The sequence below is a fragment of the Oreochromis aureus genome, linkage group 13 (genome assembly GCF_013358895.1).
Source record: "Oreochromis aureus strain Israel breed Guangdong linkage group 13, ZZ_aureus, whole genome shotgun sequence".
Lineage (NCBI taxonomy): Eukaryota > Metazoa > Chordata > Actinopteri > Cichliformes > Cichlidae > Oreochromis > Oreochromis aureus.
This window is the reverse complement of record NC_052954.1, coordinates 17,971,174-17,994,239: the sequence shown is the minus strand read 5'-3', so window position 1 is coordinate 17,994,239 and position 23,066 is coordinate 17,971,174. Positions and strand designations below refer to the sequence as shown.

The 23,066-nt window shown below is 41.8% G+C and overlaps 1 protein-coding gene across 2 annotated transcripts in view; it reads right to left on the bottom strand.

Annotated features, from left to right (window-relative positions):
- Positions 1-23,066, bottom strand: part of march8 (membrane-associated ring finger (C3HC4) 8) — a 91,295-nt gene that overhangs the window by 8,046 nt on the left and 60,183 nt on the right. The window contains exons 3-6 of one of the 2 annotated variants that reach the window (XM_039621409.1): positions 18,700-18,750; positions 9,783-9,862; positions 8,490-9,419; positions 1,578-1,758 (exon numbers count right to left, since the gene is read on the bottom strand). In XM_039621409.1, the coding sequence (XP_039477343.1) occupies positions 1,578-1,758; positions 8,490-9,419; positions 9,783-9,862; positions 18,700-18,750 (1,242 nt within the window). The remainder of the gene's footprint in view (positions 1-1,577; positions 1,759-8,489; positions 9,420-9,782; positions 9,863-18,699; positions 18,751-23,066) is intronic. The other variant, XM_031735181.2, reaches the window with a different exon arrangement.

Sequence of the window (23,066 nt, the reverse complement as noted above, 5' to 3'; positions counted from 1 at the left end):
AAAACAGGATGGCAGCCTTAATGGCAAAGTTAAGGGAGGTCAAGGTGGCATCATCCATCTTTTATATACAGTTTATGTTTGAAACACTAAAATCAGGATGGTAACCTCCTTGTGGTTAGAAACAACTGGTTGCCCAGAGCTTTATCATGTAACACCTTTAACTTCTGGGCGAAGAAATGTTGACAAGGCAACTCGTCTCCCAACAATCACGATCTAACCGCAATCACAGACTGGTGAAGGTTTGCAAATCACTGCTGTATTATTTATAATCCGAGTCGGTCTGCATGGATGAGCATAACTCGTCTGAAACTGATCACTCAGCAGCAGGGGACTCGACTCAACTGGTTTTATTCTGGCTATACCCCTTTATAACAGCAAGACACAGTTTGTGGAGGAATTTCTGAATTTCTGTTTCAGATCTAAGCAATTTTGATTGGATTCTAAGTTAATATCAATTTCTGTGTATGTAGACAGCAGCAGATTTGTCATGGTTAATTGCTGTGTTAATACGTAGAGATTGCATGCAATAGCCATCTTGATCCCATTCAACGGCAACCTGATAACAGGTTGCTTATTGGTGTTTTATCACTTCGAAGATGGCAACTGACTGCAAGTGGTTGTCGACCTGGTCCCCATCTTCAGAGAAACCATTTCGAAAGCCACAAGACTGCAAGTTCATTGCACACAATCGCAATAAGTTTTAGTTGTGCTGCAGTCTTCACCTACTGTTTTTCCCAGATGTGACGGTACCATAAAGGCCTTTTTTATTCAGCTCCTGTCACCAAAATCCAGTGTTACACAATGCTTCTTGGCAGGGTTAATGAGATAGAGAACAGCATGGCATGCAGTATCCAGGTGATGTACCCTGCTACCTGCCAGGAAGCTCAGATAACTGTGGAGCACCTGGTCAGTCATTGGCTGCACTAAAATAAATGCCAGAAATCTGCCCAGCACTAAAAATAAATCATATAATATCTGTACTGTCAGATAGCTTTGTGCAGGTTTTCCAAACATCCAAATCCATAATAATGAATTCAGTGATGAATAATTGCAGGGTCACTTTAATAAGACGCGGGTGTTGCCGAACAACATGACATCAAGCACTCTTTAATAAAAACTTTCATACTGACAACAACATCCGCCTCTCATCTCAAATTTCCTTGTGCACTCACACATGAACAACTTCAATATTCACCCATGGGATTCGGAAGCTATTAACAGCGGAGCATTTGTTTAAGGCCTTTTGTGCAGCTAATGAAGGGTGGAGGAATTTTAATTAGAGTGTCCTGCTATCTTCAGGCCACAGTGATTGATAAGAGCCTTTCAGGAACGTGGACTGCCTCTAAACCACTGAAAGGGATCACAACCACCCGGACAAGTGGTTTGCTTATGAAAACGGCTTATTGTGCTCTTGTGTCTGGACAACAAGACTGGAGATAGGTTTTTGGCATTTTTCGCTTCACAACAAAGGAGTGATGTGAGCTAAGTTAGGACGCAGAGATGGAACAAGACCCTGACTTTATTAACTGAGACTGAACTGCTTAACAGCCAAATATGCACACACCTAACCAGCTTACCTTGCGCAGTGGTTTGAGTTTAGTCTCCATGATGAACTCGTATTTACACAGCTCACAGCAACGAGTGTCAGAGCTCTTGATCCACTGCTGTAGACAGGACTGGTGGACAAAGCGCAAGCTCCCTGTGCAGTGGCATGGTGTGATCAGAGTGCTCTCGTCATCCCCTTCGCAGTGACAAATCCTGCGGGAGGCAGAGAATACAGTCAACACTAAGCTACAGGCTAGACAGCTAGCAACAGGAGCAAGATGGGAGAGAGGGGAAAGATCAAAAAGGGAAAAGTTGGCAGGCGAAGGCGACACACATTTCTCCAAATCTGAGAAAACTTGGGAGTTGTGTAATATAAGACTGCACATCAGCAAAGCTGGAGTGGCATCACCAAGAGCACAATATGCAACTAATTTTTCCACACCTACAACAGCTTTAAGTAAACAGGTGAGAATATGATTTCACAAACAGAGAAAACAAAATTAACACCCTTGTCACAGCAGACAATACATGTCCCACATGAGTAAACCCAATCAAGACAAACTAAATTGATTCATTTGCAAGTCCAAACAACATTTTGAGAAACTGATCTCCTGCGTTCTTTTGTGTTTCTGTGCAAAATTGAACACTTTTAATGTCATTTCACTCTGTAGCTGTACAGCACTGAGTTTCAGTCTCAGATAAGATTTAATAAATGTTATAAATATGTGAGTTTTTTAATTACTGTAATACAGTCCATGACAAATACGTCTGTTTGTGTATCGCTGCAATGCACTGCTATGAACTCTGTGATGAAGGCTGAAGTGCCTTGGAGTTATTGCAGTTTTAACACCCAGCAAATGTTGGCCAAAAAATAACCACATGGACACGATATTCGTTAAAAATACTACAGGATGTAGCTGTATTCTCTTTAACAGGTGTTTGTGATGCTGTGTCCAGTCCCCGTAGATGCCTGGAAAGCCTCGAATACAGACACCGACAGCTGGAACATTCGATTAGGCGTCTGTTGCCTCTAATGACTGCTGGACAGGCTGTTGTCAGTGAGAGGAACCAATCACTTCTCCAATAGACTGACTTGAAGGAGTCCACCACTCCAACATCACACACATCAGACGCTGTCTGACAGGATGGAGGATGTTGGTCTGCGTTGCCAGACATCCACACTAAGGAGGAGTATATTTGTCCGAATCTTTCCACTCAGTGTAAGGCAGATTGATGGGCAGTCTGAGCAAATCTCCAGACTATGTGGACACTTTCACCTGCACGATAGTCAGGATCTGTCAGTTTTAGTGGTGAGAGGACAAAGTGAGGGGTTAGAGGAGGTTACATCACACGCCATGCCTTACTTGAGAAAGTAGAAAATTATTATGATCTTAGACTTCAATGTCAGGACATCGACTTTGTTGTGGTTTTTCAGATGACAGTCCTCAGTGAATAACCAATAATCACCAAAATCAAGCTGCTTGTTAGACCACAACATGATATTGATTAAAAGTCAGACTGATGTCTTTCTCTAGACTACCAGGGTGCCTGATAAAGGGGTTAAAGGTGTTGTGTTGTAGTTTAAAAAGCAAATAATACCTTAAATGGGTACAGAATACACAAAGGAAGGCACATGTTCTACTAATCTATTTTTCAAATACATTTTGTTCCCTACAGATTTCACAGGCAGTAAGATCAATAATCCAGGAACGCCTTCTGTGATGCTTTCTTCTCCTGAGTGGGTAGCGAGGAGCAATGGCATGTCTTTATGGGCTGGAAGATGCAAGCAAACAAAGCGTGGAGAAGACGAGGTGGAGGCGGAGGAGGCGGAGGGAGCCGGGTGTTCAGATGGGATTGTCTTTATCCTGGTTCATGGAAGGATAACAACATGAAGGAACACATGCACGCCCACGTATGCGTTCACACATGTTGGTAAAGGGAGCACATGAGATGACGTCTGTTTCTAGACTTTGCTGAACTGACCAGAGTGTTACAAGATTAAAAGACAAAGTGAACAAAGGTGGATAAAAATAGGTCATATCCAAAGGAGGTGGAAGAAGTGGAATAAGGACTGGGGGATTAAAGGAGAGGCAAGACGCAATCACTAGAAGAAGTTTTTTTTTTTTTTGATTATGGATAGACTGCTTTGTTTGTGTTCATTTGCATGCATAACAAGATGATGAACTGCAGATTCTCATCCCACACATACTGTATTTCTATTTCAATTTAAAAACGAAAAGCCAGAGGAAGTAGATCATTTGGTGCTTATATCAACGATTTCTGCCTGCTGAAATAAACAGATCTGACAAATTATTCTCTTTATGTAGGAGGAGATAACCACAGAAAAATCCCAACACCTCCGCACGGAGTTGCGGTGGAAATGCAGCGATCGGTAAACAACACGAGCGGATGAGGGCGGAGGAATCTTTCACTGAGACATTCAGGGAACTTTCACCTGATTTCGCAACAGGCTGAACCGCCTCGGAACTACTTTAAAGACAAGAAATCTCACAAATAAGGCACGCAACATTCACCTTAGTCATTTAACACGAGGCGCATCCATATATTCCAACAGATTAACATAATAACCCCAGCACCGGCGTGGAAATTTGCAGGTAAATTAACTTTTTGTCAGCAGCGGCACATTCCGTGCGCTGTTAGGCGTGGGGCGTTAAAATTTAATTTGCATCACTTGCATCCACAACACACCCTGTTTGACGGTAATTTTAAGATGGCAGAGGCGCCGTACGAGTATGACAACATTAAAATGTGAGAAGCAAACAGAGTCAGGAAATCACAAGCCCCAGAAGCTGAGAAGGAAACGAGCTCAAATGCCTGCCGAAGCATTCGCGTTCTTCCTGTTTCTTTTTTTTTTTTTTGCTTCCTCATAATTTTCTCTGGTGGCATGAAGCCAGTTTTTTGCACTCCACACTCCCTCGTCGTGTTGCTTAAAGACTGCCCTCCCTCCTGTTATTTCTCATTCTGCTCTCATCCAGAAATGTATGTGTACGTTTTTTTCAAATGAATTTTAACACCACTAATCTGCCTTCTCTTGCTTTTCTGCTGAATAGATTTTCATGTGGAAGATATGTGCGGCATCTGAAGTATTTGCCTCTCAGACTGTTTTCAGTCTGCGCAGTTTAAGCGCTGCCAGAGACTGGCTGATCAGTGATCAATGTAGTGGCTTTAGTGGCTAAGCAATCTCTCTGTCTCCTTTCATTTTTCTTTCTCCTTTCTTGTCTCTGATCATTTAAGAGGTTACTCGTTTGTCTTTGCATGAGCACGCTTGCCTTCAAAGAGAATATTAAATTTCCTGAGAAGACATTTAACTGTTGGAGGAAGGTTAAGGAATTACACAGACTCTAGCTGTTTTATGCTGTCAGATTTAAAAGCTTAAAAGCTACCCTGTAATGCTGTTTTTTGAACATTAGAGCCACTGCGGCTCAATGTGTTTTGAATTTCCTGCAAATTAAAACTGAGTCATTAAACCCTACATTTAGTTGTTTATAGAATAAGTAAAACTTGCATAAATTTTTTTTAAAATCGATGCCAACTATTTGAAAATCATTGCATATTCTTGCTAAACCGACAAATATGCATTCAGTAACGCATATGTATCAAAGTAAAGAAACAAAACCTGGAGAAAATATAAATTTGAGTACAATCGCTGTGATTTAGTTATGAGGCTGGTCATGGTTAAAGAAAAAAAAAAAAATAAGGCCAATACAGGCTCTGGGGGTTCAGGCCCATCTGAAAAGGTCACTGTGCTCCCTCGGCTGAATTCTGCTGACACACTTTCAAAGCTGTAAGTGAAATTAAATCCTACAATTTGGTAATGAAAAGGTTGTACACCCACATTACAGATATCGCAGTAACAACCAAGCGCTGGGAGCTAAGTGCACCTGCAGCAAATGCCGCAGCATGACTGCGAAGGACTGACTTTGGAGCAGGGGTGCCCAATCCCAGTCCTCGAGAGCTACCGTCCTACAGCTTTTAGATGCATCCTTGGTCAGACACACCTGAATCAAATGAATGGCTTGTTATCAGGCCTTTGCCAAACTTGGTGGCATACAGAAGAGGTAATCAAACCATTTGATTCAGCTGTGTTGGAGTAGGGATGCATCTAAAAGCTGCAGGACAGTAGCTCTTGAGGACTGGGATTGGGCACCCCTGCTTTGGAGTATACACCCCTCATTTAAAGTCTGATCCCGCTCAAAAACTGCACACAAACAGAAATGTGTTGACAAGATTTTGTGCTCACACTCTGTGACTCCCCACTGTTCTGATGCGTGTGATGAGTTCAATAATCCACTTCTGCACGCAGATAAAATGTCTCCCTTTTTGTAAACTATGCCACCAAAACCAGATATTTTTGCACTTCTGTATCTGAATGAGAATCAGATTTATTGACCAATTATGTGTACACATACAAGGAATTGGGCTCCAGCTGTTTCTTTGCTCTCAGTGCACGCAGCAACAGACAGCACTGAAAACAACATAGCATAGAAAATAACAACACATGAAGCTTATTTATGGTGCAGAGTGTGACGATGTTGGAATAAAGTTTGGATTAAATAAATGAGGGATTACTAGTTACTATATGTTTGACCTCTTTTCCTGCAATACACTTAAAACTCATCTCAAACGATGGCTAAAAGGGGATCAGATTACTGATCGTTAATTTTACAAATAATATCTATCAACTTTAATGTTGTAAGTTTTTACATTTACATGTTGTTTTGTTTTTTCTTATTTTGCTATAATTTGATGTATTTGTTGTCTGGACTACATTGTTTGACATTGTCTGATGGTCTGCTTAATTCCTTATTTATTGTTTTTTGTCTGACCTGCCAGCGACTACAGATGAAAAGCAGCCTTTTGGATAACTCTGGCATATTTACACTGATATGTTCATTAATATGCACGGCCCCTTTCAAATAAACAAATTCAAATGAAAAAATATACACACGGTTACATACGGGTTCATGATGTGGTTCAAAGTAGTTTGTTAATGCTTTTATGAATTCGCGTAGCTGTGAAGGTAAACCATGCGGTTATAACTATACAGGATAGCCTCCTGTGGTGCTTGCATGTTTTAGCAAGTTATTATTCATTTGAAAAACCGCGCATCTTTCTTTGATTAGAATTTTGTGAACATAGCGTGTGTGACAACATCTGGCCAGAGCCTTTCGAAGTGGAGTTTGATGTTGTCTGCGTGTCTGTGTGGGCTTTCTCTGGGTACTCCCGACTTCCTCCCACAGTCCAAAGACACGTGCTTACCTGGTTAAAGTGTAATTCTAAATTGCCCATAGATATGTCTTCCTCTTGTACTAGCGCTGAGACAGACACAACCTGTCCATCCAACTCTTGCCCTACAGCAGCCAGGACAGGCTCCAGACCACAAGATGTATTTATTTATTTATTTCTCCCTGGAATAAAATAGTTTTCAAGTGAGAAAGGTGAATTTTCAAGTCAAATGCTTCCTTGTCAAGCTTGGTTCACTGAGCCAGCAGACATACAAATGCAATCAATACGAATGTTTGAATTCTTTGAAGAAATAAGCTCATTAAACTTTTTATGACAAAGCAAATCCGGCCATTTTGTAATGCGTCTAGATGCGAAACACTTATCTGCTTGGTGACATTTCTAATGAGGAAGTGAAGCAACTCCCTTCACACAGTTGACTTTCAGTCACTACTCTCCGAACTGCTGACAATAAAGGAGTTTGATAATAATTAACCAACTAGTCACCTGTGAAACAAACAACCTCCCACACATACTTTTCATAGGTGAGGTCAGCATTAGAGCTGCGCTCACGTTTTAGGCCACCTGACAGAGAACTGGAATAACGTGTTTGTGTGCGTGTGTGTGTGTGTGTGTGTGTGGAGTCAGACTATGCAGGCTATTTGAAGCCAATAATCTGCCTTTTGATCTCTGGCCTTCACTTTGCCACTTCTAAGCTGGTGTTTCTCCATCGGCCCACAGCTGACATGTAAATCTGGAAAGCAGTAGATGCACACACCAGAGCCAAAGTGACAACAAACAGAGTCACATATAATTCAAAATCCTTTAGATCTCATTAATCCAGTGAAGTGCTGCCACACTTCGTATCGACAGCAGGAGTTAATGCTCAAAATTCCCGTTCTTGGCAACCAGCAAGATCTACTGATCTGCAGAGACCTCGCAGCCATGATCTGGTCTGTAATAAAGTTACTCACGATGTGTCTTTATAATAAGAACTGGCTCTGGCAGTAAGAGAGCATCCAATTGGTCATGTGACAAAGACTGATGGTGGACCCAGACATGGGCTATTTATTGTTCTCTGTTCCACTAGTTCTCAGACATATACTCTGTTCCTCTGTGCTATTAAATTTTCTGCGCTAACCTCTGCCCTTCTATCAATTCCATAATATTCCTATTGCCCTCCATTCCTACTGCAAAGCCTCAGGCTTATGAGCCAAAATCAATCAGGTGGTTTTTTTTTTTGCAGCCTATATACGACACTTTACTGCCTCATCGATCTAACAAATGAAAAAATATTTTAAAAATACAGCTTGGCAGCACAATGAAAAACACAGCAGAACATTGAGATAACAGTGAAGTGAAATTAGATGGTATGAAATTACTTTACAGCACATTTGTGTCACACACAAAAGGGTTGAATTGGAACAGCTGAGGAGGAGGTGGACAGCGTTGCGGTGTGTTGAAATTAAAGCATCTACGTGTCGGGTTCTTCTGAGTAACTGCTCGACTCTGAGCAGGGATTTAGACTACAAATACCACTATGAGATATTTTCTGGGTATACAGGCTATGGGATGAGAAGCTCTCCACTACTCCACAGGGCTCTGGGATTCACTGCCACGTCACGGTACAGGGGTGGTCTGGGCTTTACCAAGTCACAGGAAGGGTGGGTGTGGATTACGCCGTCCAGACAGTCACCCACCTGCAGCAGTCCCCGGATAGAGAATAGGGTGACAGTGGCCCTGTTTTCTCTGACAAAGGGGATGGACAGCAGTCCAGATCGCTGTCTCCTTCCATATAGCACACTGGAGCTTGAAGTCCACCTGACCCAGCCACTGTCACCATTTTTGGAGATGCTGGTTGACCCGTTTCTTTTGAAGTAGGACTGGGCTGGTCTTCCTCAAACACATCGTCATCTCCCACTAAATCCTCAGAGGGGAAGCCTGACTCGCTACCTTCCAGCAGGGCACTGGAGGACTTGATGTGGAGGTGGGAGGCGTAGCTGCCCAGGTCTGAGCATTGCAGGCTGGCTGATGTAGAGGATCGAGAGAAGGGAAGGAGGAGACGAAGAAAATTGGAGCTTGGGGAGTTATGGGGGTGGAGGTGGGTGTTGGAATGAGGAGCGGTGAGGACACCATGATCAGTTGGGAGGCAACTGGCGGGCGCTATGCCCAACATGTACTTGTAGTTGTTGGTGAAGGAGGGAACGAGGTGGGGCTGGGTGCGCATTGAGAAGCCAGGATTTGGGATCTGTTGTGTGGGTGTTGCAGCCAGCTTGCAGTTGAGTGTGTGAGCCCTTCGATCCAAGCCAGGAGGCTGAGCGGGCTCGAGCTTCAGCTCCAACTCTCCCTCAGAGCACGTGCGATCTATAAAGTGCAAACCGCGGCAAAGAGTGTCCACGCGCTGGCCAACGTCATTCAGAGACACCGAAAACCTGAGCGAGTTGTTGGAACGGATGCTGACGGAGGACGGACGCAGCAGAGAGAACCAGTCTCGCTGTTTGGCGTGTTTGGAAGCAGGTAGGACGTCTGTGCAGAGGGTGGTCACTGAAACATCTCCTGAACCCTGACAAGTTTTACCCTTAGAACTCATAAGAACCACTGCTGTCTGCTTCTGAGTGTCCTGATCCTGACTGATGATGTGTTTGTGCATGTTTGTGTGTGAAAAAGGAGCACGCAACAGACAACAGCGGTAGAGGACAACAGGAAAAGGTATGGAGAAAGACAAAAAAGAGAAATGGAAGAGACATCATGCATTTAAAAATAAAGGAGTTTGAAAAATAGGATATATAAACACTGGATGATTAATGTTACCATTAACTCCATTTAACAGCAGCTTGCAACTAAAGCTGCTCCCAGCAGTGACATTGTGCCACTCAGGGGTAAAAGGTAAGCCAACATCACCCACTGATAAGCAACTTTATCACTGATAGACTGATAAATAAAGTTCATTTACTGCACACAGGTGCAGTAAATGAATTCAGACTGAAAGGTACCTGCAGATGTCCTGGCTAGACGGGGAAACTGACGTCCTCGAGAAACTGCACGGAGCGTTGACTGAAGTCGGGCTTCCAGCCTGAGAAACAAAGCACACGCAGAACAAAAGGCAGTTTAGGACAGAGAGTACGGGCACGTGAACATGAAACCCTACGGTTAAATAAATACTGCATCAATCAACAGGCGATTGTATTTTCTGTGGTGGCGGCAGTGGATCTGCGTGGTGAGGAATTATCAGCGCCAGCACCCATCACACGTGTGTGATCTTTACACAAAGAGAGAAAGCACGTTGTGTACTGATGCACAAGATGATAGAGAGGGGAAAAACAATGCTGCCAGTTAATCTGTCTAGTTTAAGGTGAAATCTGCCTCACTGCATCACAGAGAGGGTAAAGAAAAAAAAAGAAAAATAATATCAACAGGCGGCTGCGAAGAGAGAAGTGCTGATGAGACCGATCGAGAGTTAAGAAGAACGAGGCGGCGAGCGAGGCACGGCCGGGGGACGTGAGGCTGCAGATTAATGTTCAGCCTCTACAGAGAATTATTTTTAAACACGTGCAACTTGGGTTTTACTTGCAAAATATTCTCTTATGTCTAACAGGATAATAAATCTAATTGATCAGATGATAACTATTTTAGTCCACTTATCCAATTCAGATTTATGAGACTGGGGTTGAAGCCTTTCCCAGCAGTCACAGGGTGAGAGGCAGGGTACACCAAGGACAGGTCGCCGGCTTGGCTAATTCACAAATCATTCATAATTCACCCCGGGGTCAATTTAGAATCACAAATTATTTACATCATCATATTTTATTATGATGTAGCGTCACTTGGGTGTTCCAAAAACGTTCACTTAGATGAGTTCACTTGTGAGACGAGACAAACTGTGTGGCTCCTTTTAAATAAGTAGAACTGCTCACATTCATTTAGTTGTATCAGACCACACTGAAGCCTTTGAATCCCTCTTTTTCACCTCTGTTGTTTTTTAAACTTCACATTTAACATAAATGTGATCTTTTCATCCTACCTGCAACAAGGAAATGATTGAGTATATCCCCTCAAGTACAGATATTATTCCCTAAAGTCTCCCATATTGACAGGTTCAGACCAGATACATAAAGAATGACATCAGACAGTGTTTGGGTTGCTAACATAAAGACATGGGGGGGGAGCCTGGTCATTTCAGCAAGAAACTAATTACCTATTGATTTAATTTCTAACTAAAGGAAAGTTTATAGCTCACGGCCTGACACCAATCAATAGAAAATTCAATTTCCAGCCATGCCCTTTCATCCTGTTTATCTGTCTGTACATGAGCAGCACCGCTTCACTTTAACTTCTTTTTCCCCACTTGCACACAAAAGCACTTAAACACGCTGCCCTCCCGTTTCGCGTCACTGCTCTTCAACTGCTTACTCAAGGTTGTAATTTGCTTAAATCTTTTACTTCCTCTGTTTATTGTTTAATTTGACTTTTATTTTAAACAGCTCATGTTCAAGGTCACCGTTTGGCACTCTGGCAGCAGTCTGGCCAATAAATGTAAAATGAACAGATAGAAGTGGATGAGAGACAACAATTAAAGCGTTATTATTTTGCAGACAGTACCACAATAAACTACAAAAGCCGAAAGTTACTGAAATGAAACTCAAGAAACGCTGAGTTTACCTGAAGCATCATGGGAAATATGAATGTGGGCTGACCAATGAAGCAGATAGGGATCTTTATTAGATACGTTCTGTGCAACTCGGCAAATAGATAACTCGCTTGGTCTTCGAGCGATCAGATGATAACATAGTTGAGGTAATAATGATTAACTTCCCGTTAAAACCCTGCATGACTCCACACTCCTATTAAACAGCTGCTCCTTCTTAACAGCTCTCTCTTGTGAGGACCTGCTTTGATGAGTAAATAACTGCCTCCGTTTAACATATAACAAAAAACCACTGGAGGCAATGATACTTCAACAACTGCTGAAAACTGGTTTTTGGCGCCACCGACACTTGTTGTACTTTGAAACCTCTAAACTGTGAAAAGAAGCAGATTCGCGCTTAAACGTATCCATTCAGTTATGGTTCTTTGGCTCTGATGTGCTAATTAGATATAATCCAGCCTCACTTCACATTCACCCTAATGAACACCTGTTTATTTTATTGTGAGTGCTGAAAAAAAACTCATATCATTATAATAACTACTAATTTAACCTCTCTCCTCAAGCACTACCGCCCTCCACGCACTCTCACGCCACACATAAATTATTCCCTTTTGTATTTGTTGCACTCTCTCTTAACCCTGAAACACCTTATTACTCGCATGTCATTGCCTCTGCCTCCTTCCTTCTTCGACAGCCTTAACCTGCACAGACATACAGCTCCCAATTTCTAGCTATTGGGGCCTGTTCAAGTAGAACCTTTAAAATCTAACAGGAGCAATGAATCACTGGCTCCCATTGAGAAACTCCTAACGAGGCTGGCAGAGTATGTGAATGGACTAGACGCTGACGAGAAGCCAACATTGAAGTAACACTGACGAAAAGAATCAGAAGTTCACTGTTGACCTTTAAAACTGTACAAACCTAACCCCAGGTGTCAAAGTTTACCCGTATTTTTTGGTTACAGTCTAATCTGAAGTTTAACGTGTCAATTATTAACATATCAATTTGATTATGAGCGAGTTTTTTTTTTATTGTGACGCACAATATGCAGTTCAGACCAGTTAAACTTGAAATGTTTTGTCAAGCTTTGATTTCCCAGGACAAAAATGAACTTTACCGAAAGTGTTTGACATTTTGGAAAATAGGTTTATTATCTTTTTTGCCCGTGGTTCAGATGAGAGGATCGATACAATTATAAAAGGTCTGCGCGTTATACGTGAAGCTGCAGCCAGCAGGTGATTAACTCGGCCTCGGCTTCTGTTTATAACCTTCGTGGAGGTTAATCATAAAACTGATGAATATTACAGCTGAGATACGTTCTCAAGCAGCCCTGCGCAAACATTTGATAAAATCCATTTTTAATCAGCAGCTTCTTTAATCCATCTACAACAACTGCAGTTTATACTTCTATAGTTTTCTCTGGCTCACTCACTCGCTTTCATTTTCAGCTTCTTCGTGGCTCTCGCAAGGTCATGCTGCTAATATAAAGTGGGGCCTCCAGCTGTGCAATTTATACCCCAGCAATATACAATACATTTATGTGTCATTACATGCAGTGCAGTGATACCCACAAAGCTAAATACGCTGATGGGTTTGTGCTGTGCCGCAAATGCTTGCGTATCCAACCTCCACCATCAGATATAAGAGACCTCAAACACGAGATGAGTAGCCTAGTTACATTAATCATACACACGCATACTAAATAATCACATAAGTATGACGCCAAAGCAATCCTCCCTAAAATCTACCGCCGTCAGATTCGGTGTTATTTTTATTTTTTTGAGAAGCTACAAACTCATTAGAGCTTTAATAAGGGTGATTTGGTAGCAGCAGGTTATGCAGGAGGCAGCAGGAAAGCTGATGGACTTGATTGGCCAATCATTTTTCTGGCACTCGAGACTATCTTCAATCATGCCTATCCATCTGTTTCAATGGGCCCTCATGTGAGCTTGCAAAAAACTGGCAATCAGTGCGGTTTATTCAACTCTTGGACAGGCTTCAAAGTGGCAGCACCAAGCTCTGAAGACGAGAGAATACACTCCTTCTTAAATTGAATATCACCATCCCTGCCTTTGTTTACTATACATGACTTGTGATTAAAAAATATATATATAATTTGGTTACAGTGAAGGAGAAACTACCCACTCACTCACACCACAGTTATCATCTCGTGCCATATTAATGCTGTACCAGTTGAAAGTAGATTTTACTGCAGTGAGCAACAGAAGCATCCTCAGTGATCTAACCTGGGATCATGAGGCGTTTACTGTCAACATCAGACACCATCTCCCCGGCAACCCAGTCCCGGTTGATCAGACCACAGTAGCAATTATCCAGGGATCTGCCTTCTTAATCCAAAGCCACCTTGTTTCTTTCTCTGAGGCTTCAGTAGCTCATCTAATTGACTTCCTCTAATCCTGTCCGACGATGCTCAGCAATGCAAAAGCTTTGCAGAACAAATCCTACCTCCACAGGCTTCTGACGGGTTCGGCAGCTTTGCCTTTAGCATGGCTCACTTCTGGTACTCAGCACATGGCCTCTCTGTTGCCACTTCCAGCCCGCTCAATACCTCAATACCACATGCCAGTCACTGGCAGTGCTGAAGAGGCCAAATATAACTTCAAACTGTAGATGAGGTTTCTCTCCCGCCCTTTGGTCTTTGGCTAATGGTGGCCCATGAGGGCTGTGGCTACACTGTTAGTGGTCATGGTAAACAATAGTGGCCATCTCCAAAGGCAAGGTGTCCAGGATGGAGTCCCTTCCAAAGCAAAGAGGACTGGAAGGTGTTTAACTCCTGCTGCAGACATGGAGGTTTGCTAGACTGACTAGGACATCATACACAGCTTGAACCAAGAACCACAGTCGCACTCTTGTTTCCACGTTAGACCATCAGGCAGACCTCACATCGATGCTAGTTTAATTTATGACACTAAGAAGTCAAATACTTCTGTTTCAAGCCATAATTATGACCTAAATGTCAAAATAATTATGCTAACTAATACTGATAAATACTGCTATGCAGCTGTCTAATGACTTTTGAGACCAATTTTCCCTAAATAACGTTTTTGACTAATAAACCTGCACTTTGGGCTCCTTAGTGTGCACTTCTTTAGTGTGGCTGAGTGAAAGTACCTGCCATAATTTTTTTTTTACAACCGTGTCATGTCTAGATGACAACGTAAACAATTTTTTTTTTTAACAAAACTGCTCAACATTTTCTTGTTCCAGCTTCCGAAGCGCAACCAACTCTAAGAGCGCCGGGTTTTCCATGCAGACTAAAGCTTCCTGACGTGGTTTGCGGCGGTGGAGCACATGTTACGTGACATCTACACACTGTGTGGAAATATGTAGATCAACTAGTAATGCAGCGTCATGTTTGTGCATCGGCTTTCTGTCAGACAAAAACTTCTGTTGTTTTTTTCCTTCTCATCTGTGCTTTTTTTTTTTTTTAATCTTGATGGATGTTTTTTTAAGCATATCCCATCTCGCTGATAAATTCTCTTTGAGCATTCGACCTACGCATGCCTCCATCACTGCCGTTCGACACGCTGTTGGTTTTTTGGACTGTATGCAAGTGCATTTCCATAGCTTCTGTTTTGGTTGAATTCCTATAATCCTTCTCTGTACGTAGCCTGAGAGCTAACAGATATAAATGCTGCAAGAAAATTTAAATTATCATCATCAAACAGTCTTTGCATTAATTTATATTTATTTTTCAGGCCAAAAACCCCCAAAACAAAAACAAACAAGATTCAGTTAACTAGAAAGAAGAAGGCTGAAGATTAAACCATCAAAGAAATTATGATAGCAGGAGCAACCTCTCAGATAAAGTTTATTTCCATTGCTGTTTACATTGTTTCGTGCCCCTCCTCCACAGGTAGTCATTTTTCATGGACTAGCCCCTGTTTCAGCAGAAACACTCAGAAATAAGCAACATGCCAGATTGATTTTTAGAGCCCGTAATTTTTGTGTTGAAACGATTTCAGTTTTATCAAAATAGTAGCTCGGCTCAGTGCCTTGTTTTGACTTTGTGGTCTGCCAAGCTGAACAGACCAACAGAGAGGCTCTTCTAGCGATCAGAGGTGCAGATTCAGGTTGGATGTTGCAGCTACAGAGCCTAAAACTCTGCAAAACTGCAGCAGCTTGAATTCTAGAGCAGCACCAGATGTTTGGCCGACTATAAGCGGCAGCCCACTGAGCTGTGAGTTGCTGCTTTGTGTCTTTATGAGGACTGTAATACTATAATGCCTTCCCAAACAGTGTAGGAGGCATCACACAGCACCCTGGCACTGCGCTAAAGAGAGAAAGGGCTACAGCTAAGCCTCCTGACCTCACTGAGTGGAAAAATCAACTCGCGCCAAATCAGGAGGCAATCCTCAGCGTACATCAGAAAAGCCTGTGTTTTTTCAGACAAGTTTATCACCGATAACGGTTAAATTTAACAAAAAAATGTTGATTATCTTCCCTCAACATTGCGTTTCTTTCACGATTCTCAGGCTCGGCTTGATGGAAGAAACGACTCAATGAACAAACAAGCACGGGGGACAAGGGAGATGATGAGTTTATGGTTGCGGATACGCGTATACCTTCATATCCACGACCACACACCTCAGCGCCCCTCAATGACAAGTTCACTGATGGAGGCAATATCACCTTTATGAAACAAATGAGCCCCCGGCCATATTCGGCTGCTTGTTTTCCTGTTATCGTATAAATCTCTCTCTCCCAGTGAGTGTATTCCTCGTGACAGGTATTCTAGGGGGAGCAACAGGATAACTAGAAATAAGATTTATTTCTGAGTCATCTTCAGAAAAGGATAAAACAGCACAAAAAATACCAGTAAAGCCAAAAAGGCCAAACGCATCCCTGCCAGGTTATCCGTGTAAAACGAGAGCAGGTGCTTTAAAAAAAATGAACAAATGCTTTAGATGTTGTAGCATTCAGATTTTTCTGGCTGTATGACTGTGTCGAGCTGGGGATGTTATGAAATATTCCTCTCAGGCCGACGCTGCGGTTATTTATACAGAGAGAAATCTTTTAAGTAGGTCAACAATCGAATATGAGCGCATTCATTTTTGATTTGGTCTGACTCGAGCTGATGCGATTCAGCTTGAATCCGTGCCACGCGAAGCCGTTCAACATTTGTTTTGGTGTCCCTATTCTGAGTGTGGCCGGAGCTCACGTTTAAATGAATGAAAACAATCAAATGTCAGTCAAGAACCCCCCCGCCCCCCCAAAAAAACAACCCTTCAGCAGTAAATAAAGTGACTCTTATCAGATGTACATTTGACCAAGATTCAGCTTTACAAACGTAAATTAACTTGACCTACATTTTATATTTTTTCTGCAAAGAGGAACATTCGAGTCACTGCTGGAAATACGAACACCTTTCATCTCATCCTGTCATAACTGCAAAGCGTGGAAACTTATAAATGTACTGCATATATGCATAAAATCCTCTTCTTCAAGCAGCTTCTAGGGAAAGTGGTCTCAGGGAGATGGCGTCTTAGTGAAAACACATTACCCACCTACAATAATCCACTGCTAAATCTTCTCACTTGGAGTCTCTGTCAAAAGATTATTGCACCATTTCTTTGTCTGCGTTTCTCAAAACGGTCTACTGACTCAAACGGGCAACCTTTACAGTCATAAGCTGACTCACTCTCCAACTCTGAAGACTCCCAGCAGGCTTGTCCATCCAGAGAACAATTTATACCAACTTAATACCTGCCAGTCAAACGCATTTCCCTTTAGGAACGAGTAGGAAACACCAGCTGCCAGACAGACCGGTGATTATTAATTAAATCTGTCAAAGTTAAGAGCTTTATTCGGACTTTATGTCTATCATTTCATTACAAACACATTTGTCAGAGGAATGGGGATCTATATAGGACATTCAATGACAATGGACTGCGTCTGCTACCTGATGAAATCCACCCCTCCATTTATGAATGAGATTTGTGTAGAAAGCGACTGACACTGCTCTCTCTCCACAGACACTGAATAAAATAATTACACTCCATTGAAGAAATAACCTGTTTCTCAAGTGTAAGATGAGATGAACACCACTCAAGTTGTTTCCTAACAGCTGGCTGGAGCGACACATTTAAAGGAGAGTGGTGTAACCCTGTCCTCTTAGAGTGATTAAGTGCATTTGCCATTTACTGCTTGTTTCTAGGCAAAGTGGTGCCAGTCTTAGTTTTGTAACTTAGAAGCTATGAAAAGTCATGGGAAGACTTATCACACATGACAACATTCAGAGCACAAGATCAAAATTATTATATAATTATATGACTTTATAAGTTTTGCTCTGAGCATTGCAAAAAGGTTTATTCGCACGTACTTTAGGTGCAACGTTCACAGACTTTGTACTCACTGCCGCTGCACTTACATAATAATCAACTGCAGTGTGCTATAAAGTCTGGACCTCCCGGATTTAACTAGAGAGCAAGAAGTCATTGTAACTAAGACTAGGGTGCAAATTGGCTTCTAGGTGTAAAAATACATTTCCCTTTACACGGATTATCAATGGTCTGTTGTACTGCTAAAAAATGCGGCATTAATATACATTTTATATCAAATTACACATGATATGTTGAATGTCTACAAGGTATGGCACATATAACAGATTCATTTGCCATCAAATGGACATATTTTTGTAAATGTGAGCCAGTTGTTCCCCTGCAGTCATGGAGTGGCACGCTGTCTTAGAAAAACTGTATTTTCGTTACTATAATCGTTATCCTGCAAACGATCAGTGCATTTGTCTCTCGGGTGCAATACCACTCATCTTGCTCATGTTTAAAGAGAGAGCAGCTCGTGGATCAAATGTTATTGCTGGAGCCTTCCCGTGGTGACAGAATGACCCTGACATCTATTAACACAAGTAAAGGGTTTATCCTCTAAGAGGCTCAAGAGGGAAAAAAAAGACTGAAACCATAGAGCCATTTTCAATGCAGGCTGTAGCTTTACCTATGGGAGCCATGAAGCATAAAAGGAAAGAGAGAAAACGTAGAAAGACAGAAGTCTCAGAGGTTGATCAGTAAGGCGGCTCTGATTGTGGCGATGCGATGAGAAAGAGGCAGGTCATCTATCAGCTGCTTACACTCCGGTGCATGTCTGCCTACTCTGTCAATCTCCACCTTCAAATACAGCTCACCTCACTGCCATTTTCTTGTCTACAAGTGTGCTCCCTTTTCTCTGTGATGGACCCAGGCTGTACATCTTTTATTCAAATTTTTCTCATTTGTATGTGCTTTGCTCACCTTTGATATATTGCTGGACCGGCTTGCTGAAGGACCCAGAGGCTTTTCATTCTGTAAAAGATAGAACGACAGCTCCAGTGAGTGAAAAACATCCAGAAACACAAAAATGCCATCCCGTCTGTGCATGCACTTTACATACTAAAAGCAGACAACGAAGTGAAAAGCTGCCTGACAGAAACGGATAATTCAAATATGTGAAATGATAGCATTATCATGTAATGTTAGCATTAGCAATATTTACACTGCTCACCGGGTTAGCTCTGTGTGCTAACCTTTGACAATTTGTACTAAGCACGCTGTTCAGCATGAAACCTGAAGGTATCCAAAGGTTGTTAACTAAAAGGTTTTCAAAGGATACATAGGGCTGAAATACTATGTAGCACTAGTAGTAGCAGCTAAGTGCTGCTAATCAACTGCATGTGATAATCAATTCTGAATTCCTCCAAAAATGCAGAAGTTCAGAAGTTTTAACACAATGTCACAATCTTCCCAGTGAACATTCCAGCAAATTCTCCCAATTGTCCGACTATACAGCATTAAGAGAAATTGCAAAAATCCCAAAGAGCAAAATGTTAAATGTTATGTTCATGACATTACAATTAGAAAAAAATCCAAGTATAACTTGCATGTTTAAAGCCTCTTCTCTCTAAAAAGAACATAGCAGCATGGCGTAGGTTTGCAAAACTGCACCGGAACAAACACATGATTTCTGGAACAATGTCCTTTGGACAAAAACCAGAACCAAAGTAGAAATATTTAGCCATAATGCACAGCACCATGACCAAAGACATCATAGCAACATGTTGAATGTGACCTGGGGACCTTCCAGTCATTGTGTAGACCATGAACTTCTCTATAAACCAAACTATTCTAGAGTCAAATGTGAGGCCATCTGTCCGACAGCTAAACTTGGCCAAAAATGGGTCAAACAGGACAGGATGGTGATCCCGAGCACAGCAGCAAATCTACTACAGAACGACTAAAAAAAAAAATCAAAGAAGCAAAGTGCTGCACGGATCCAGTAAGTCCAGATCTCAACCTCATTAAAATATTGTGGTGGGACCTTAAGAGAGCTCTAAAGAGCTGTACCTGCAAATCTCAAGGAGCTGAACCAACACTGCCAGAATTCCTCCATAATTATATGAGAGGTTATTGTTATTATTATTATTGGTAAAGGTGGTTGCACAGGCCACTGAATCATGGAGTGTACTTGTTTTTTCAGAAAATTTTCAAAAAACTCTGTAACATGACTGTTTTTCCAATCTGGGTGAATACAGCAGACCAACAGAACAACACTGCCGTCCCTACAGGCATGCTGCTAGGGCGTCTTGAAACAAAAAAACTCCAAAATGTATGATAAAATACATTAAAAAACTCAAATAGGGAAGGATCGAGTAGGCCTGATTCTTGGTCCTCCTCAGTGTAATGCGCTACATTTCTTAGCAGCTCAAGGGCCTGCAAGCATGTGCTGTTTGGCACTTTAAGTTGGTAAATCTAGTTTCTCTGGCACAAGACAAAAAGAGAACAAGCCGATTGTATAACGCACCCATCCAAACTCCAAATCAAATTCAGTCACAATATTTGTATCATTACCCAGGAAGCAAAAACAGGCAAATATTTCCAGCGTTCAGCATAGTCAAGTTTTATAATGATCCTCGAGTCGCACTAAGTGTTCTCGGCTTGCATCAGAGACCGAGACAAACAGCCGCTGGGGCGCTGTGCTGCATTCAGTGCTGTTATTAAGGCTGGGCATGGTTCCTTAATGAGTAATCAATCATAGTTACATAACATCCAAGTTCACACCAGGTCTGACAGGGCTGTTGGACACAAACAAATCTTTGCAAAGAGAAACCAGCTCTGTGGGGAGAGTTTTTCAAATTTATGAAGACATGAAAGTACGGCCCGATTAAACTGTTGAGGCGTAAAAATTGGCTATATTAGCCCCCGCTGAATTCTGCCTCCTCTTCCTGCACGCTGTAGACCACACAAGGCAGCTTCATTGTGCGCTCAGAGACCCTTAAACCAACCGGTCCCCAGTGATGATTAGTGCAACGTGACCAAAATGTAATGTGTCAATGTGTTAATTAGATAAAGTGTTAACTGTTAACTCTCCTGCACTTATAGAACGCCTTTTAAAATCTGTTGCTTTACAGATGACTTCAGAGAGCTTTTCTCATTAATCTATTTATAGGATTCGGAGATCAGTGTTTCGCTCAAAGACACTTCGGCATGCGGAGAGAACATGAATCAAACCACCGTATCTGCGGTTAGTTGACAATCCACTCACTCTCATGTGAGTACCAATCATCCCTGACATTTAATACTTACTGACTATTTTTTGTGCTTATGTTTGCTTAAGTGAAAAAATTTCTACTTGTTTCAAGTTGATTTTCTTCTCAGTAGCACTCTTGTTCAATTCTTTAAGAGTTTGTTTTAAGAACAAAAGTTAAGTTTGGAGGATTTTCTTTAAGAGAGAAGGAGATCCAAAGAAAAAAAAGCCAGAAAGTAATCGCATCAAATAATTTACAACAACCACTTTCTTGCTGTTTAAGGCATGAAAAGGTATTACGCTCATGTTCTAGGTAGCATCAGAGTCAGAGGACCCTTAAAATCGTAGTGACAAGAGAAAAGAGCTACACCTCAAATTTAATTTTTACTATTCATTTAGTGGATTCTTCCCCCACTAATTTAAAGAACATGGTGTATTTTTGAGTGTATTTATGCCCCAGGGCCTTTTGGGAGTGCCTTGTCATTTTCCTACACACACACACACACACACACACACACACACACACACACACACACACACACACACACACACACACACACACAAGCAGTATTTGTTTTTGGAGATATAAACACTGGGAACTTTCATTTTGTTAATAAGTATCAGCAGCCGAAGTGTTATCTCCACCATTTTTTGCCCAAACAAGCCTACACCCACACAGACACACAAACACGCCATACCACTAACAGACTCTACAACATGTTACAGTTTCTAATTACTTAAATGCTTGATGTGTCCTAGCTGTGACTAGTTGCCATGGTTACTGAGGACCGTTGCATGTGCCGAGTCTCAATCAGTTGCTGCATCTCCCCGCCTCCTTATATTTCCGTTCATGTAAACATAAGATAAAAAACGAAGGATACTTGCAACACACCCACCAACTAACCCAGACCTTCCCTTCCTTCTCCTGTATTTTCCATGTTTATGTGGTACTTGGATATCGTTTCTTAGCTAAAACTATGTGATTAAATCTCTTAACTAGTAGAGTTGGACAATGCACTCATATGCAGGTGTAAAAATTCCTGACCTTTAAGGTACTGTCCTACTGTCTTGTGGTCTTTCGTGGAGGAAAGTGTTGCGGCAGCAGTGAATGCAACTGAAGAGGAGGCAGCGCTGACATCTCGTGTCATTGTTTGTTGACTCAAGCGTCAAAGTTGTGGCGATTATCTCCAATCTCAATCTCTTTTATCTCGAGTTTTAATGGGAAATCCTCTAGTATGATGCACTTCCTGGTTTATATTGCCACATAACTTGAAGCACTTAACACACAAAAAAAGTACAGAGATTGCATGAAAACATGTTGAAAAATGAAAAAACATCTAATTGCAAAAATGTACTTTTGCAGATCTAAATGCATGCAGAACCAAGATGGTCTCTTGCTGTACTAGTGGATTAAAGTGAAGCAGTTCCTCCCCATTTCCATGTCATTACTCCTTCAGTGCATTCAACACAATGGCACAAAATGGCAAATACAGCTCTCAATGGGCGCAATTTGTTCAGCAAATCAATTGTCAAATAGTTGAAGAGCATAAAAATTCATTTTTTTCTTCCAGGAGATGACAGCGAGGGATAAAGGGAACGGGAGACGAAAAGAACAAATTGATGATCCTTGCCCTTAATCCTTCCTTCTTGGTTAAAAAAAAGAAAAAGAAAAAAAAAGCGATAACAAGAGTACATCCCCAGACTCAGGGGTTCTGGAAATAACAAGGCCACAAATGGACTCATGGCTTTTATAGACAGCAGTGATTAGAGCAGACAAGCTGAATACAGATGACAAAAGAAGAGACAGGAAATACATCTTCATTTGTCGTCTCGTTTAAGCACAGGTTACAGTTAAAAACCCGCACTGTCTAACTGTCTTTCCTACAGTACAAGGTCTGGGAGTCACCTTCACTGCCACGTCTGTAGACTATAAAGGGCCTGCTTCTCTAAGCTCATGCATAATTCTGATAAAGGAGAGCTCAGGTTTCACAGTCCACTGTGCCTGTCCTTCTCCACCTCCTCTGTGGGTCTGTTAGCAGCTCCAGTCTTTGATAACACAACTTTCACACTGGACTCTGAAGACTCTGGCTTGTAACAG